This window comes from Tripterygium wilfordii, chromosome 7, assembly GCF_013401445.1.
Source record: "Tripterygium wilfordii isolate XIE 37 chromosome 7, ASM1340144v1, whole genome shotgun sequence".
In the NCBI taxonomy this organism is placed as follows: domain Eukaryota; kingdom Viridiplantae; phylum Streptophyta; class Magnoliopsida; order Celastrales; family Celastraceae; genus Tripterygium; species Tripterygium wilfordii.
This window is the reverse complement of record NC_052238.1, coordinates 4,493,211-4,509,204: the sequence shown is the minus strand read 5'-3', so window position 1 is coordinate 4,509,204 and position 15,994 is coordinate 4,493,211. Positions and strand designations below refer to the sequence as shown.

The 15,994-nt window shown below is 34.8% G+C and overlaps 3 protein-coding genes and 1 long non-coding RNA gene across 16 annotated transcripts; 3 read left to right on the top strand and 1 right to left on the bottom strand.

Moving 5' to 3' along the window:
• Nucleotides 1-2,737: 2,737 nt before the first annotated feature.
• On the top strand, nt 2,738-6,912 carry LOC120002498. Its single transcript, XM_038851267.1, has 2 exons — nt 2,738-6,790; nt 6,856-6,912. The coding sequence occupies exons 1-2, from the start codon at nt 2,738-2,740 to the stop codon at nt 6,910-6,912; spliced, it is 4,110 nt and encodes a 1,369-aa protein (XP_038707195.1).
• An 11-nt stretch (nt 6,913-6,923) lies between these two features.
• Nucleotides 6,924-7,409, top strand: LOC120001575 (ATP-dependent DNA helicase pif1-like). Its single transcript, XM_038849953.1, has 2 exons — nt 6,924-7,233; nt 7,318-7,409. Exons 1-2 carry the CDS (start codon nt 6,950-6,952, stop codon nt 7,322-7,324), a joined length of 291 nt encoding a protein of 96 aa, XP_038705881.1. The 5' UTR covers nt 6,924-6,949; the 3' UTR covers nt 7,325-7,409.
• A 1,384-nt stretch (nt 7,410-8,793) lies between these two features.
• On the top strand, nt 8,794-10,143 carry LOC120001396. Its single transcript, XR_005468859.1, has 4 exons — nt 8,794-8,923; nt 9,006-9,067; nt 9,307-9,371; nt 9,770-10,143. It is a non-coding gene; the product is annotated as an uncharacterized LOC120001396 (long non-coding RNA).
• A 633-nt stretch (nt 10,144-10,776) lies between these two features.
• Nucleotides 10,777-14,715, bottom strand: LOC120001871. 13 transcript variants are annotated; one of them, XR_005469064.1, is made up of 7 exons: nt 14,267-14,715; nt 13,292-13,419; nt 13,101-13,208; nt 12,341-12,457; nt 11,981-12,100; nt 11,209-11,284; nt 10,777-11,106 (listed from the first exon to the last, which is right to left on the bottom strand). XR_005469064.1 is itself a non-coding variant. In XM_038850375.1 (5 exons), the coding sequence occupies exons 2-5, from the start codon at nt 13,351-13,353 to the stop codon at nt 11,014-11,016; spliced, it is 339 nt and encodes a 112-aa protein (XP_038706303.1). In that variant the 5' UTR covers nt 13,354-13,424; nt 14,267-14,715; the 3' UTR covers nt 10,777-11,013. The 13 variants fall into 13 exon arrangements, 3 of the variants coding, with proteins under 3 accessions (XP_038706303.1, XP_038706302.1, XP_038706304.1); XR_005469061.1 differs by lacking the exon at nt 11,981-12,100; XR_005469065.1 differs by lacking the exons at nt 11,209-11,284; nt 11,981-12,100.
• Between the last annotated feature and the right edge of the window lie 1,279 nt (nt 14,716-15,994).

Below are 15,994 nucleotides of genomic sequence, written 5' to 3'. Positions count from 1 at the left end.
CATTCTGCTACTGCCGTTGATGTACCTTTTCTCGGCTGCTATACCAAAGTAGATTTCATTAGCAAATGCTTAAAACGTGATCTTAAAATTGACGTTTGAATAATGCAAATTGTAGTTTAAGATGGCTCATTTTCACCAAATTAAAACTTGTCGGAGGTACCTATAGAGCATATAAAAGTTGTTTATATGGAATCATTACACATTCATAAAATAAACATCCATAAACTTACATAAACATGTGGCATGCCTATGTAGCTTCTGTAATAAAGTTTGTTTGTTTTTTATAATCTATGTGGCATGTCTATCTGGCTTGCCACCTAGATTATGTAAGTTTATGGATGGGAAAATTATGGACATATATCATTTTGGTTGTTTATATGACCCTTTTCACGTGATTAAAATCCAGCGACGGGAGAACCAATACACCAATAAGATATATATATATATATCCAGCTTTCAATAGATTTCTTTTAATAAACATTTTTCAACAGATTTGAGAATCTTCTAATAAATTATATATTACATCTTTAAAGTAATATTAAAGCACTCACTATCTCCTCCTACTATCCTATATCTTGATTAGCTATTTAGCTGTCATAGCATAATTGCAACTTTGCAGTAATTTATAATATATTTTTTTGAGCCAACTAGTAGCAAACGACAATTGAGATCAAAATTATTGCATATATATTATGCACTATATATCATCAATCATCAAGCAATCAATCATCAATTACAATATATAAAGTTCATAGATTTCGCGTGTTCTCGCGGCGAGTTGAGCATCTTTTATATACTCTCTCGATTGCTCTTTGTTTTGTGGTGCAAGTTGACAGGCAAAACGACGTCGTTTTTCCATGCCTCTTTCAAAAAAATATATTAATATAAACATGTTGTAAATAATAAATATTTACAACATCAGGCGTAGACATATAGTAAGTCACATTGAAAAATTACAGAGCATATAATTTTTTTCCTCTTTCAACAAATAAAAGGTGAATTATAGTAGCCTGTTGGTCAGGTAACCCGCACAAGATCTTGAGGTCAAAAGTTCTATTCTCATCAGGGAGGGTTGGGATATAAGTAGTTTCCATCGGCTGTGGTGACCTTAATACCCCTCGAACATGGCTTAACGTATGTGTAGCCTATGACCTTTCAAAAAATAAATTTCGAATCTTATCCGCAACTATTAAATGTCAACTAATACTTATAATTAAATAGAGCCATTATGCTTTCCGTCAGTTTCCAATAAATCTCATTCCTAAAATATTATAAAGGTCCATGTCTAAAAAGGGCCTATCATAATTGGGCTTACAAGTACCAGCAATTGTAAAAAGTAAAAACTGATAAACAAAACCTTCCTCCATTTATTTTCATTCGAGGTTCACGATCCATCTACTCCAACATTCTTAAGATTTCATTCCCTCTTACGAAGCTGTACAAAAGAACTCCATCTACGGAGGTTGCAATAAATCACCCATTCCAAAAGAAGTGTCAGAAATTTGATGTCCGTTCTCTCCCCAATCTGCAAAATCTGCTTTTCATTGAGGATTTCGTGAGCTTTGAAGAATCCGTTGCCTTTCTTAACATACTTTTAATTGGTAAGAATTGCTTCACCCTGTTCACCTATAATTTTACTTCCCCTCACTATTCTCAGCTCAAATTGGTTTATCGATTGTTGCTCAACGCTTTCCATTTCTTATTTCTTCCACACCCAAATTTTATAAATAACCATGACTAATTGACAAATTACAAATGTTGCCCTTCTAAAATTTAATTTCTTTCCCGTCTTTAAAATGGTTTCAATAGTTTTTTCTTCATAATACATTCGCTGATAAATGTGATGGTTTTATTAGATACCATTTTTCTTGGAAGCATGTTGAATTGTAATATAGTAACTTCTCTAATGCCTTTACGATGATAAAGAAGTTCATTTCATGAGCAAAGTCTTGCAATCTCCATCTCGAAAGCCTATTTGTTTGATGACCTTATGATCTATTCGACCCTTTTCACATCCTTCTACTCTTTTATTTCAACATCTTTGCCCTGTGTCTTATCCGATTTATTTGACGACCTTATAATATATTCGACCCTTTACACATTCTTCTACTTTTTTATTTCAACATCTTTGCCCTGTGCCTTATCAAGACAAAAACCATTTCTATTGATATCAGCACTCGTGTTTGCCCTGTGTCTTCTCAAAACAAAAATAATTTCTATTGATATCAGCACTCGTGTTATGCAGATTCATAACTATTTAGTTAGGCAAAACATTTTTGCAATCTACACATCTCTGCAAAAAACCAAAACATTCTCTGCTTTTATATTTGTTGACTTTAAATTTAGTTTACTAAATTTTACCAATTCTTATAAAATTTAATATACTTCTGTGAAATATTAGCTTACGTTGTCATATTTATTGACAGCCCCCAGCCCCCAGCCCCTTCTATATTCGAAGCAGTTATTCATCCACCAAAAATTGCCTACCTGCAAAACATTCTCATTGTAATTCATTCCAGGTTTGTTTTCTAAACTCTATCATTTCGTATAAGTTAAATAATAAATATTTACAATGTTATCATGAATCATGAGAATTTCTCAGAGTCTATCTCCTATTCCTTTCATGAATTTTGCCTCATCTATTATATACTCTAAACATGAAATAAGAAACTTATGCTATTATATACTGTAAAAATATTTTGAATTTACATAATTTTATAGTGCATATAATTCTACGATGGAGATTCGAGAATCAACCAAGCTTAATAGAATGAGGCGCAAGATGTTAATTGATGAAAAAAAGAGACACAGAACAAACCCTACAGAATTGGAAGCTTCATCTTCGTCTGTGCGACCTGCTAGCAAGCGACATAAACCCTACACCGCAAGTACAGTTTATCAGTTGAATACTTCCTCTGAAATACATGTAATTGGGTCAGAAACAATGACGTTAAACCTAGGGCAACCTTCATATACTTGTCAATTCTGTGGAGCTATATTTTGGTTTTCAGAGCGTCTAAAATCATCCTCCAATTATCATCCAGTATACTCACTTTGTTGTAGACAAGGACGCATCAAATTACCTCCATTCAGTGAACCTCCACATCCATTGAAACAGTTGATGGATTATGGAAGAGACAGATGTTCAAAATTATTTCGTGACAACTTGAGAATGTACAATTCTATGTTCGCATTTACATCTACCGGCGGAAAAATTGACAAGGAAATAAACCGAGGTCAAGGGCCATATGTTTTTAAAATCAATGGCCAAAACCACCATTTGATAGGATCACTTCTGCCACTAGATGGACAAAGACCACAATTTGCTCAGCTCTATGTTTACGACACAGAAAATGAAGTCTCCAATAGAGTAGCAGCTCTTTCAAGATCTGCTCTCAATGTTGCAGTCCAAAATGATATTGTTTCTCAATTAATACAAATGTTTGATCAGGTAAATCATTTGGTCAAAGCTTTTCGAATGGCCAGAGATAGAATTCACAGTGGAGATGAGCGGACTTTCTCATTGTGCTTATCATCTAGAAGACATGGAGACAGCTCGCAGTATAATGCTCCAACACTACCAGAAATGGCAGGATTGATAGTGGGTGACATTGGCAGTACAGATGAGGGCCGGGACATTATTGTTGACCAACAGGGACAGGGATTAAAACGTATAAATGATCTGCATCCTTCGTTCATGGCAATGCAATATCCTATATTGTTTCCGTTTGGAGAGGATGGATACAGGCTGAATATTCCATATCAACATAATGGTAACTCTCCTAAATTGAAACGAGGATACGTTACAAGACGTGAATTCTATGCCTACATGTTACAACAAAGAAAGAATGGTGGTGGGTTACTAATTAGTGGGGGCAAATTATTTCAACAATATATAGTGGATGCTTTTACATGCATAGAAGATGAGAGATTACGATATATTCGTTTTAAGCATCAACAAGATCATTATAGATGTGAAATATATAAGGGTATTCAAGATGCATTTCTCCGAGGTGATGTGAGAGCAAATTCTATTGGCAAGCGTGTCATCTTACCATCGAGCTTTACAAGTGGCCCTCGCTATATGATTCAAAACTATCATGATGCAATGGCAATATGTAGGTCTAGGGGAAACCCAGATTTATTTATCACTTTTACATGCAATGTTCAATGGATAGAAATACAAGATGCATTGGCTCTTATACCAGGTCAAAAGCCAGAAGACAGACCAGATATCATTGCCAGAGTCTTTCATATGAAGCTTAATGTGTTTATGAATGATATTCAAAAAGGAAACCACTTTGGAAATGTTGTGGGAGCTATTTACACTGTTGAGTTCCAAAAGAGAGGTTTGCCTCATGTTCACATAATTATCTGGCTGCACCAAAGTGATAAATACCCAACGCCAGATGACATTGACAAAATTATATGTGCGGAGATACCAGACAAAGAAACAGAACCAGATTTGTACAAGGTTGTTTCTAAATTCATGATCCATGGACCATGTGGGAATGCAAACTCCAAAGCGCCATGTATGAAAAATGGGAAATGTATCAAACATTTTCCCAAGAAGAATTGCAGAGAGACTACTATTGGTGAGGATGGATTTGCCATTTATAGAAGAAGGGCAGATGACAATGTAGTGGTTAAGGCTGGAGTTGAAATGGACAATCGTTTTGTTGTGCCTTACAATAAAAAACTACTTCTGAAATATGATGCACATATAAATGTCGAGTGGTGCAATCGTTCAAGGTCGATAAAGTATCTCTTTAAATACGTGAATAAAGGACCAGATCGAACAAGAGCTTTCCTACAAGAAAGGACGCACACAACTGCTCAAAATACAGCTGCTGATAATGAAGTTATTGATGAGATAAAGACCTATCTTGATTGTAGGTATTTGACTGCATATGAATCAGTGTGGAGAATTTTTGAATTTCATATTCACCACAAGTTCCCAACTGTTCTTAGCTTAACAATTCACATGCCTCTAATGAACAACGTAGTTTTCAGAGGAAATATCCAAGTTGACAGAGTATTACAGCAGCCCGGAATTGAGAAAACTATGTTGACCGAATGGATGTTTACAAACACAAACTGTGAAGACGCTAGACAGCTAACATATGCTGAGTTTCCAGCTTTTTGGAGGTGGGACAACACAGACAAAATATGGTTTCGAAGAAAAAGAGGACATTGCATTGGCAGAATTTCATATGTTCATCCATCAGCAGGAGAGGTTTATTATTTAAGAATGTTGTTATCTCACATCAGAGGGGCCACAAACTTCATTGATATGAGGACAATTAATGGAAGTGTTTATGAAACCTTCAAAGAAGCTTGTAATGCAATGGGTTTAATTGGCAATGATCGGGAGTGGAATGAAGCTATGAAAGAGGCTGCACAATGGGCCACTGCACATGAGCTTAGGGATTTGTTTGTCACAATGATACTATATTGCGAGGTTGCAGATGCGAAAAAGTTGTTTGCCGATAATATAGCATGCTTGCAAGAAGATATAATTTACAGGCTTACAACAGAAAATGGGATGCTGGAAACAAATTTTTCAGAAGAAGAAATAATAGATGCAGTGCTTATAGAGGTAGAAAAGTTGCTTAAGAGAAGTGGTTCATCACTGGCTGAAAATAGACTTCCACAGCCAACAAATAAAAATGTGCAAGACTTGGGTAATACTATGTTGAGAGAAGAACTATCACATAACATAGATGAACTTCAGTGTCAAAGTCTTCAATTCGTAGAGCAAATGAATGATGATCAAAGAACAGTGTACAACGCAGTTACAGAAGCTGTCAACAGAGACATGGGAGGCTTATTCTTTATTTATGGTCATGGCGGAACTGGAAAAACATTTCTTTATAATGCAATTATAAGCAGTTTACGTTCGCAAGGAAAAATTGTCCTTGCGGTGGCATCTTCTGGAATAGCATCACTACTATTGCCTGGTGGAAGAACTGCGCACTCAAGGTTCAAAATACCGATTGATATACATGCTGAATCAAGCTGTCATATTAAGAAAGGGACTCACCTAGCAGACCTTATTAAAAGAGCATGCCTTATTGTCTGGGATGAAGCGCCAATGACCCATCGCCATTGTTTTGAAGCATTACACAGATCTTTGAGTGATATATTTGACTGTGATGACGAAACAAACGCTAATCAATGTTTCGGAGGAAAAATAGTTCTACTTGGTGGAGATTTTAGACAAATTCTTCCTGTGGTTATTAAGGGTTCAAGACATGATACTATCAAAGCTTGTATAACACAATCATCATTGTGGCGTCATTGCAAGATTTATATTCTGAAACAGAATATGAGGTTGAAAGATGTTGGTTTATCAAATGAAGAAAAAGCAGATCTCAGTCATTTTAGTCAGTGGCTTATTAACATTGGGGAAGGTAGGGCCGAAACAATCAAAATAAAAGACGATGAGGAATGCCCAACCTGGATAAAAATACCCGAGTCCTTATTAATAAAATCTGCAAAAGGCGATATTGAGGATTTGATTACAGAGACATATAGTGGTTTGCTATCTTCGTACAATGACTTCGAGTATTTAAAAGAGAGAGCCATCATCACCGGCACAAATGAGGCAGTTGATATGATAAACACACATGTTTTGAAAATGATACCTACTGAACAGAAAACATATCTCAGTTTTGACTCAATATACAAAGTCGCTGGTGATTCGGATGATGATGATCTGCTCTACCCAACTGAATTTTTAAATTCACTGTCATTCAACGGCATTCCCAACCACGAGCTTCAGTTGAAGGTTAATACACCTGTGATGCTATTACGAAATTTAAATCAAACCTGCGGTCTGTGTAATGGAACTAGACTAATGATTACAAGATTGGGAGAAAAAGTGATCCAGGCAACAGTTATCACAGGTAGTCATGTGGGTGACAAAGTATGTATTCCAAGGATAATAATGTCTGCAACCGAATATAAGTGGCCTTTCACAATCAGGCGTAGACAATTTCCTTTACGATTGTCCTACGCAATGACTATAAATAAAAGCCAGGGTCAAACCCTGGAAAAGGTTGGGTTATATCTTCCTAGACCAGTTTTCTCACATGGTCAATTGTACGTTGCTGCATCGAGAGTGACATGCTATAAAGGACTAAAGATCTTGATAGCAGGACAAGAAGAAGAAAATTCCATGTACACAAAAAATATTGTATATGATGAAGTTTTTGACGATCTCCACACAAGGTTTGAGCTTTTTATGACTAATAATCATAAATTTATATCAATTGCCATTTAATAGAAAAACTAACAGTTTCAAAATATTTTCAGTCATTGATCAATGAATATAGACGCCAAAGCCAAGAGCTGAATTTCAGCCAAGAATATCAAAGTTGAAAATCAACAAAAGAGTTCAAATTGTGGTCTACGAAGACAATGTCTATAACCAACTGAATTCAGCAGAAAAAGGTATGTACTTATTATACAACACTCTAGATAACACCAACTAAGTCTTTCTATTATAAATCCCACATAGCCAAAAAAATAACCCACTTCCATTATCTTTTCATGAAATTCTATAAGCCTCAAAACTTATCAATTGCTTACATTATTATTTCAGTACAGCAACAATAAATATGCAAAAACTGGGTCATTTCAATTACAACCACGGCGTGGAATAACATGCTTCCTGACAAGATCAGGAAAATCAATATGAACCCTTTACGAAGTTGCATAGTATACAATGTGTGGACATGTCAAATATCGACTCCAATCAATGAAATCAAGGTCAAACCTTCAAATTCGATTCAGTTTCTTTATTTAATATTAAATAAGATTGTCTTTAACTATTACTTTATGTACTACTGCAGTGCACATCGCACCAACCTTATTGTTGAAAGCACACAAATCATTGTCAACAACCAGGAAGCAGGTAATCTATTCATCTTCTTTTTACAAAAAATAAACTTTGTGCAAGATCATTTCAACGGAGAAAGTTGATCTTCCTCTTTACAAAATTTTGATATGTTGTCTAATTAAATTGGTTACAGTTTGCGCAAGTATCCAACAAAAAACAAGGGTTAATGGAACAATTTACTACAGCCATTTATGGAACTTTAATGTCTTTCAAAGCATAATGTTAAATTCTAAATGGAATCAATATGATTCACAGATCTTCCAAACGATAAAGATATGAGAAACCATCTGGATTATGATCCTGTGCAATCATCCTCTAAGGTAGTTGCTTACTCTGTCAGTTTCTTAAAAGCAATTTTATAGCCTCCAAACATTTTATTTTAAAGCATGCGGTGATTTTTTCAGCAGGCTATCCTTCAGTAGAAGGAAAAATGAAAAATAGTAAGTTGTGTCCATGCATGAGTATGATTAATAAAAGATTTTGGTTGCATCATTTTGAGGATCTGCATACAAGGTTTGAGCTTTTTAATATTCACAAATTTATATCAACTGCCATTTAACAAAAAAACTAACAGTTTCAAAATATTTTCAGTCATTGATCAATGAATATAGACGCCAAAGCCAAGAGCTGAATTTCAGCCAAGAAGATCAAAGTTGAAAATCAACAAAAGAGTTCATAACCAACTGAATTCAGTAGAAAAAGGTATGTGCTTATTATACAAAACTCTAGATAACACCAATTAAGTCTTTCTATTATAAATCCCACATCCCCAAAAAATAACCCACTTCCATTATCTTTTCATGAAATTCTATAAGCCTCAAAACTTACCAATTGCTTACATTATTATTTCAGTACAACAACAACAAATATGGAAAGACTGGCTCATTTCAATTACAACCACGACGTGGAATAACATGCTTTCTGACAAAGATCAGGAAAATCAATATGAACCCTTTACGAAGTCGCATAGTATACAATGTGTGGACATGTCAAATATCGACTCCAATCAACGAAATCAAGGTCAAACCTTCAATTCGATTCAGTTTCTTCATTTAATATTAAATAAGACTGTCTTTAACTATTACTTTATGTACTATTGCAGTGGACATTGCACCAACCTTATTGTTGAAAGCAGAAAAATCATTGTCAATAACCAGGAAGCAGGTAATCTATTCATCTTCTTTTTACAAAAAATAAACTTTGTGCAAGATCATTTCAACGGAGAAAGTTGATCTTGCTCTTTATAAAATTTTGATATGTTGTCTAATTAAATTGGTTACAGTTTGCGCAGTATCCAACAAAAAACAAGGGTTGATGGAACAATTTACTACAGCCATTTAAGGAACTTTAATGTCTTTCAAAGCATAATGTTAAATTCTAAATGGAATCAATATGATTCGCAGATCTTCCAAACGATAAAGATATGAGAAACCATCTGGATTATGATCTTATGCAATCATCCTCTAAGGTAGTTGCTTACTCTGTCAGTTTTTTAAAGTGCAATTTTATAGCCTCAAACATTTTCTTTTAAAGCATGCGGTGATTTTTTCAGCAGCCTATCCTTCAATAGAAGGAAAAGTGAAAAATAGTAAGTTGTGTCCATGCATGAGTATGATTAATAGTTTTTTTTGCCTTTTGATTTATTTCTTGACTATGTTACATAGCTGCTTTTTTTATGTCCTTCCTCCTCAACATTCTAAGTCAGATCTTCAAATGCTGGTTTTGTTGTTAGTAGTTTTTTGAAAAGAATGAAATCAAGATTTTGGTTGCATCATTTTACGACTTTTTTTACTTTCTTCTATATTCAACTCGCTGGATCTTCAGTTGGATTACGTCTAAAAAATTTTCTATTGTTTATTGCTGCAGATTTATATTTGACTCACTTTAGTCCTTTGCCACCATGGATGATCTAGACAACCAAATCATGCCTGAAATTCTTACAGTACACTTGTAGTCATTCAGCCCTCATCTGTTGAGATCAATTTTTCTTCCTTGCAAAACCTCAGGATCTAAGTGCAATGAATAATATGAAACTGTAGATGTTATCATATTTCATTGCTTTATTCAAGTGGCCCATATTCATTTATTAATAGCAATGAACTGATTGTCTCAAAAAGCATTTTTTGGCTCTCATCTTTGCAAGCCTTCTCTTGCTCGCTCTTCATCATCTCTCTGGGTTTTTTGCTATTATTTGCTGGATTGATGGTTGCTGTCGTGTATGCTGGTTTTATTCAATCAAGTGACTTAGTTGATTTTTAAGAAGCACAAAGCATAATAGTGTCGAATGCGGCAACAATACTCCAAGAGAAGCTCGGGGGAATATGCCTTTCATTCAAAAACATTATTGTGTGCTCATGGGGCTCAACAACGTTTCTTCTCATTATGTATTGTAACTCTCGAAGGTTCACAACTTATTTGTCGAATGTATAAAGAAGGAGGTTTCCTATTAACTGAACTTCATTCGTGCACATCATTATGTTATGCTCTCTTCATTGCATTTGTCCTATTTATGTTCCACAACTTTTTTCAGGTTAATTTTTCTTCTTCATGTGATACTATTAACTTCTCAACTTTAAGAGCATACATAATATTTTTCTAGATCATAGTATATCTGCATGCTCCTCATGGATTACAGATCTATTAATTGGTTTAATTCAAGCTCTCCATTTGTTTCTTTTAACTTACATGAGGTATGCTATCCTTTTAAATTGAGATATTATATAACAAAAATTCCTCCCACATATGCTCAGGAAATTAGATAGTGTCTCTATATTAATATACCAATATTGCCCCATTAACAAAACAAGAATCATAACAGTGCTATAATAATAAATTAAAAATCGACCATGATTATCAACTGAATTCCAACCAAGTGGCAAACTAAAAACATGAAAAATCCACTTAATGCAAACTAAGCATCAACAAACGTCCACTCCGGTAATTAAAACCCACTACACACAATCCCACACATCAAACAATAACTTCTTCTTACACAGTGATAAGATTAAAAAACAGAGCAGCCAAAAGAATATTACGAAAGCCAATGCAAGATTAAAGGTCAGGATTTGGACACATTAAGGATAAAAAACAAAGTACAAGATCATAGGCATTTAAAAACGCCATCCTCCTTTGCAATAACCACCATCAGATATCAAAATCTCAAGAATTACCAACAGTCGGGTAGATTCCATGGAGTAAAGATCCTGCAGAAGGGAAAACAAACAACTTCCAGCTCCTTTTATAAGGTATGTCCACCATATAAATTATCAACAGTGCTAACCAAATCTCATGAAAAATTATTACACCTTACTACAGATAATGGTTGTTATTTGAACTCCTGCACGACTTCTTCTATGAAATATTCTTAGATCAGAAACATATCTACAAGATGAAAAATAAAAAGAAATAGCTTTCTCAAAATTTAATCATCTTTACTACAGTTCACATTCACCATCAAACATGCAATCTACTATAAAACCACATTCATCATTCTTATAGCTTTGAAATTATTCATGAATATATGTACCTCAGAATAATTTTCTTTAATTTTATCTCAGGATTAAGCAAGAATGTTCACATCAACAATACAACGAAAACTACAAGCTCAAAATATATTTGGAAGAAGACATCAGGATGCAATCAATGCATTGGATTGGATTGCTATGCAGCTAGAATCAGTTGTAACGGACGAGGGAGATCTAACAGAAAAAGAAATGAAGTTCTTGATTCAGAATGTAGAGCAAGTATGCAAGGAAAAAAGTGCCTTACAAACATCTCTCGAATGGGAAAGGCATGACTGCGAAAATTTTGAAAATCTGTGCCAATCTTGTGAAAACGACATCCTGATCAAGATTGATGAGGAAAAACAGATGAATGTGTTGATGAAGAAAATAATAATGCACCATGTCAAGATTCTCACATCCACGGAAGAAGATAAGAGGAAGACGTATTTCATGCCAACGGTGAAACAATTGTACTCGCAAACATTGATATTATATCAGACCATTCTGCAAAACAGTAAGAATGCATTGAAATATGAAACAACAAAGAACTTCGAAGCAGGATCCAGTGTTATACGTGAGCACAGATGCCCAAACCAGCTCATAAACTTGATTGCAAAGATGGATTGGTGCAGAATTCAGATGGAAAAGTTAACTCTAAATGCATTAACTGCTCTCAAGGTCACTCTCGAATATTCTGAAATCAAGGAAGAGAAGACGCTCAAAATTTCAGATGAAGAGACACAACAAATCAAAGAGGATGAACAAATAGAGCACGAAAATTTCATTCCAACAAACTACAATGGCCAAAAATTCATACCACTTATAGGTGAGATTTTTGATATCATGGATTTGGTAAATGATATTGCAGGCAACATGGAGCAGACAAGATCAAAATTAGAACATGAAGAAGAAGAGATGAGGAAACAAAACATACATGAAGCAGAAAGCAGTAACAGAAAATGGTCATCAACAATGTGACCAATACCACCGCCTCCTTTTGACTTCAGAGAAGAAAAATGCTCTTGACTGGTAAGATGCCCTTAAATATTTCCTTAACAAAAGCACTTAATCAATACAAAAAATATATATATAGTTTTCCCAAATATTTAAGATGATAGTATACATGAATTACGAAGTTACAGGTGTATATACGTGGAAAGATGAAAGTTGCATCAAAGATGGAGAATGTCAATGAAGCTGGCAACAAGAACAAACAATGGACAACTAAGCAAAGTGCAAAGGCCTTATTTTGTTTTTCACTATATTAGGGTAACTTACTCCACAAGCATATCTATGTAAATATGCAATGCTGAAATTATCATTTTGAAACCTTTGCAATACATTAGCTAGCTAAGAAATGAAGGAATAGACGACTAACAAAAGTGCAGAAATGTTATTTTGTTCTAACTATGTTAGTGTCAATGAATTGCCAAACATATATATGTAAATATTCAATGCTGAAAATTTCATTTTCAAAATATGCAATGCCGAAATAATCATTTTCAAAACTTTGCACTACATTAGCTATCCAAAAAATCAAACAATTGCAAACATACAGCAACTCAAACATCATCAATCAAATAAATATTCCATAAACAATGGAAAATAATTCTTCACACCAAACAAGTCAAACAAAAAATAAAATCACATTATTAAGAACATCGATAAATATTAACATTGAGAAAACAATTAACTCCTTCCAGATTCTAAGATTCTCCGGGACCATAATTTGTTGAAAAACTTGTAGAAGACTTTCCATCACCACCACCAACATTATTGTCACACACGACAATTTGACACATCTACGACAAACATTATAAATTGAATATTATAAATATGAAATATTATTATTACACAAAGAGTGACAAAAATTACACAATTGTACCTCATACATCCTTGCGTGCAACAAATAGAACCCCGTCTCATCACAAGCACCGGCATAATCATCTAATTTAAAACCTGATCTAGCACGCTGCAAACCCAACCTCAATCAGAATCTGGTCCTCGCCCCAACTAAACTTCCACGTCAAAAATACACAGAAATTGAACTTTCCGAAGAACACTTCCAAGTACAAAAACAAATTATTAAATAAAAGAGGACAATAATTTCTAACACAATAATATTCAATCACCTAATCAATTACAATATATACCACAAAAAATGGATCGTGTTCCTTCGAAACATTGCAGGATAACACATCAACAAAAGGATGACACGCGTATAAATTGACAGCCCCTTTCATAAGACCAGTGATGCCCATTTCCGTATAATCTTTCTCTTCTTTAACATCAGTAGATCATTACAAAACAAAAATGAATTGCTCAAATATCTAAAATGAACATGCTCAGCATCAATTGATAAATAATATTTAAGCATACGAGTGCAACGTTCCTTGCACCAACTTTCCATAGACACGTTAGTAAGAACCGTGATTGTCCCACCGACATATTTCTTGTACTCATCTGAAAAAAAAATCCACGATGGTGCACATTGACTCTAAAACGGCACTTAAATTTCATTCTATAGACGAGAAAAAATGAAATACCCATTAACGATCAACAAAAAAATTATGACTTACAACCAACCAAAAAATTACGACACAAACATGAACATCGGAAAGACAAAATCCAGAACGTCGACAAAAACAATTAAATAGAAACTTAACCGCCAAGAACCAAAATTTTGCACAAAATTAGCCCAAAAAAAGACAACAAATTTAAACAAAGACATAGTTAGAGATCCCTCAGAATTTAAAAAAAATATATATATATAAACAACTTTAACAATCACAAAGAGAAACAGAGAAAAAAAAAAAAAAAAAACCTAAACAATTCTTAACAATGTCATGAAATCACTCACGCCGATGACGACGACCAAACGAACCTCACCAAATCACGATGACCATATCACAACACGAAGCATAGGACGTCCAAAGAAAAATGGAAGATAAAGTGGAACGAACGCAATAACTACAGGATGCCTTCCCTCAAAAAAATGTCATCATTCCACCCTCAAAAATGATTTAATAAGGTACCTGACCTGCCCAACTAAGACATTAATAAAAACACAACTATTAATGCAGCCAATAAAAAAATCAAATAAATAAGGAAAAAAACCTCCGCCCATCACCTAAACAATTGGACCAAATCAGGACAATAAAAGGTCCACTCTCTCTGCAAAAAAATATCGCCCTCAATTTCTACAATATATTCCGAATAAATAATTCAGTCGTTAATTGAGGCCCATTGCCACAAGCAATTCAACTTAATTCAGGCCCATCACAAAATCTTCCCTTCATCGAAGAACAGCCCAATAAATTTCTCAACCCCAATCAGTCAATTGTGTCTTTCGTTTCACACAATTTACGATGCATAGCTTTTGTTCTTCCCGTGCTTCGCACGCACGCGTCTGTTCCGTGTGTTTCAAGGGTCTACGCGACTTATGATTTTTTTTATCTTCTGCAAAATTGACAACGCGGGTCCCGACTCGTATGTTTGTCCTATCCCCTTTACCTTTGCCTTCGCAGTGCTACGGCGTCGTTTTCGAAGCTTGGAATTTTTTTTGTTGCAGCTCCTCTCGAAACTCCGCCGATGACCGCCTTCTCATACATCAACCCAACTCCCCGCCGCAAAGCGCGGGCACGACGCTAGTTGATTCTAAAGTAGGCACGATGCATGTGTTTGAAGACTTTTGATGACATGTATTATATGTAAGTCTCTATTCAAGCCCTGTTGGCTGTTGCGCTGTAGGCAGGATTCAGCCCTTGTTGTGCTGTAGGCATTCAGGATTTCAGTACTTGATGTGCTGCGGGTTTGATTATGTATGATAGTCGTCCTCCCATCTATTCAGATTTTCCCAAGTTTCCAAATGATATAGTGCTAAGTATAACACTTATGAGAAATCCCAAATATTATTTTTTGTTTTGTTTTAAGGGATAGGTGTGACTAAAAATGACTCCATGCTAGCTAGAGTGGACATTGTGATCTTAAGTGGCATGACCATCATCATATCAATACATGACATGGGCAGTCTTGTTCTCAGCTGCTATACCAACAGTAGATTTCAATACCAAATGCTTAAAACATGGTCTTTAAATTTACGTTTGAATAATACAAATTGTAGTGTAAGATAGCTGATTCTTCTATATAATCAAGATGTGCAATATCTATATATATATATATAAAGATTGTATCACCAAAACTTGGCCGAAAGAGGTACCAATAGAGCATATAAAAACAAAAGAATCATTACACACTAATAAGAAACATAAATCCATTATGTATTATATTTTTATAGTCACGTACATTAAAAGGACTCACCATCTCCCGCAGTCCTCCTCCCTAGATAATAATATTACTATGGTATACCTGGTAACTTGAGTTTGATTTGTTAAAGACTTGTCTCACATCAGTCGGCTAAGTGGTTTATATGAATAAAACTCATCCCCTACATGCAACACTCATCCCCTACATGCAACAAGTCATTTTCTTATGCTCATGTGAGTTGGGTTTTTAGTCCACTTGCTTGGGTGTAAGGAGGAACAAAGCTATGGGTCCGATGTATTCATGGAAAACCGAATAATCCAAA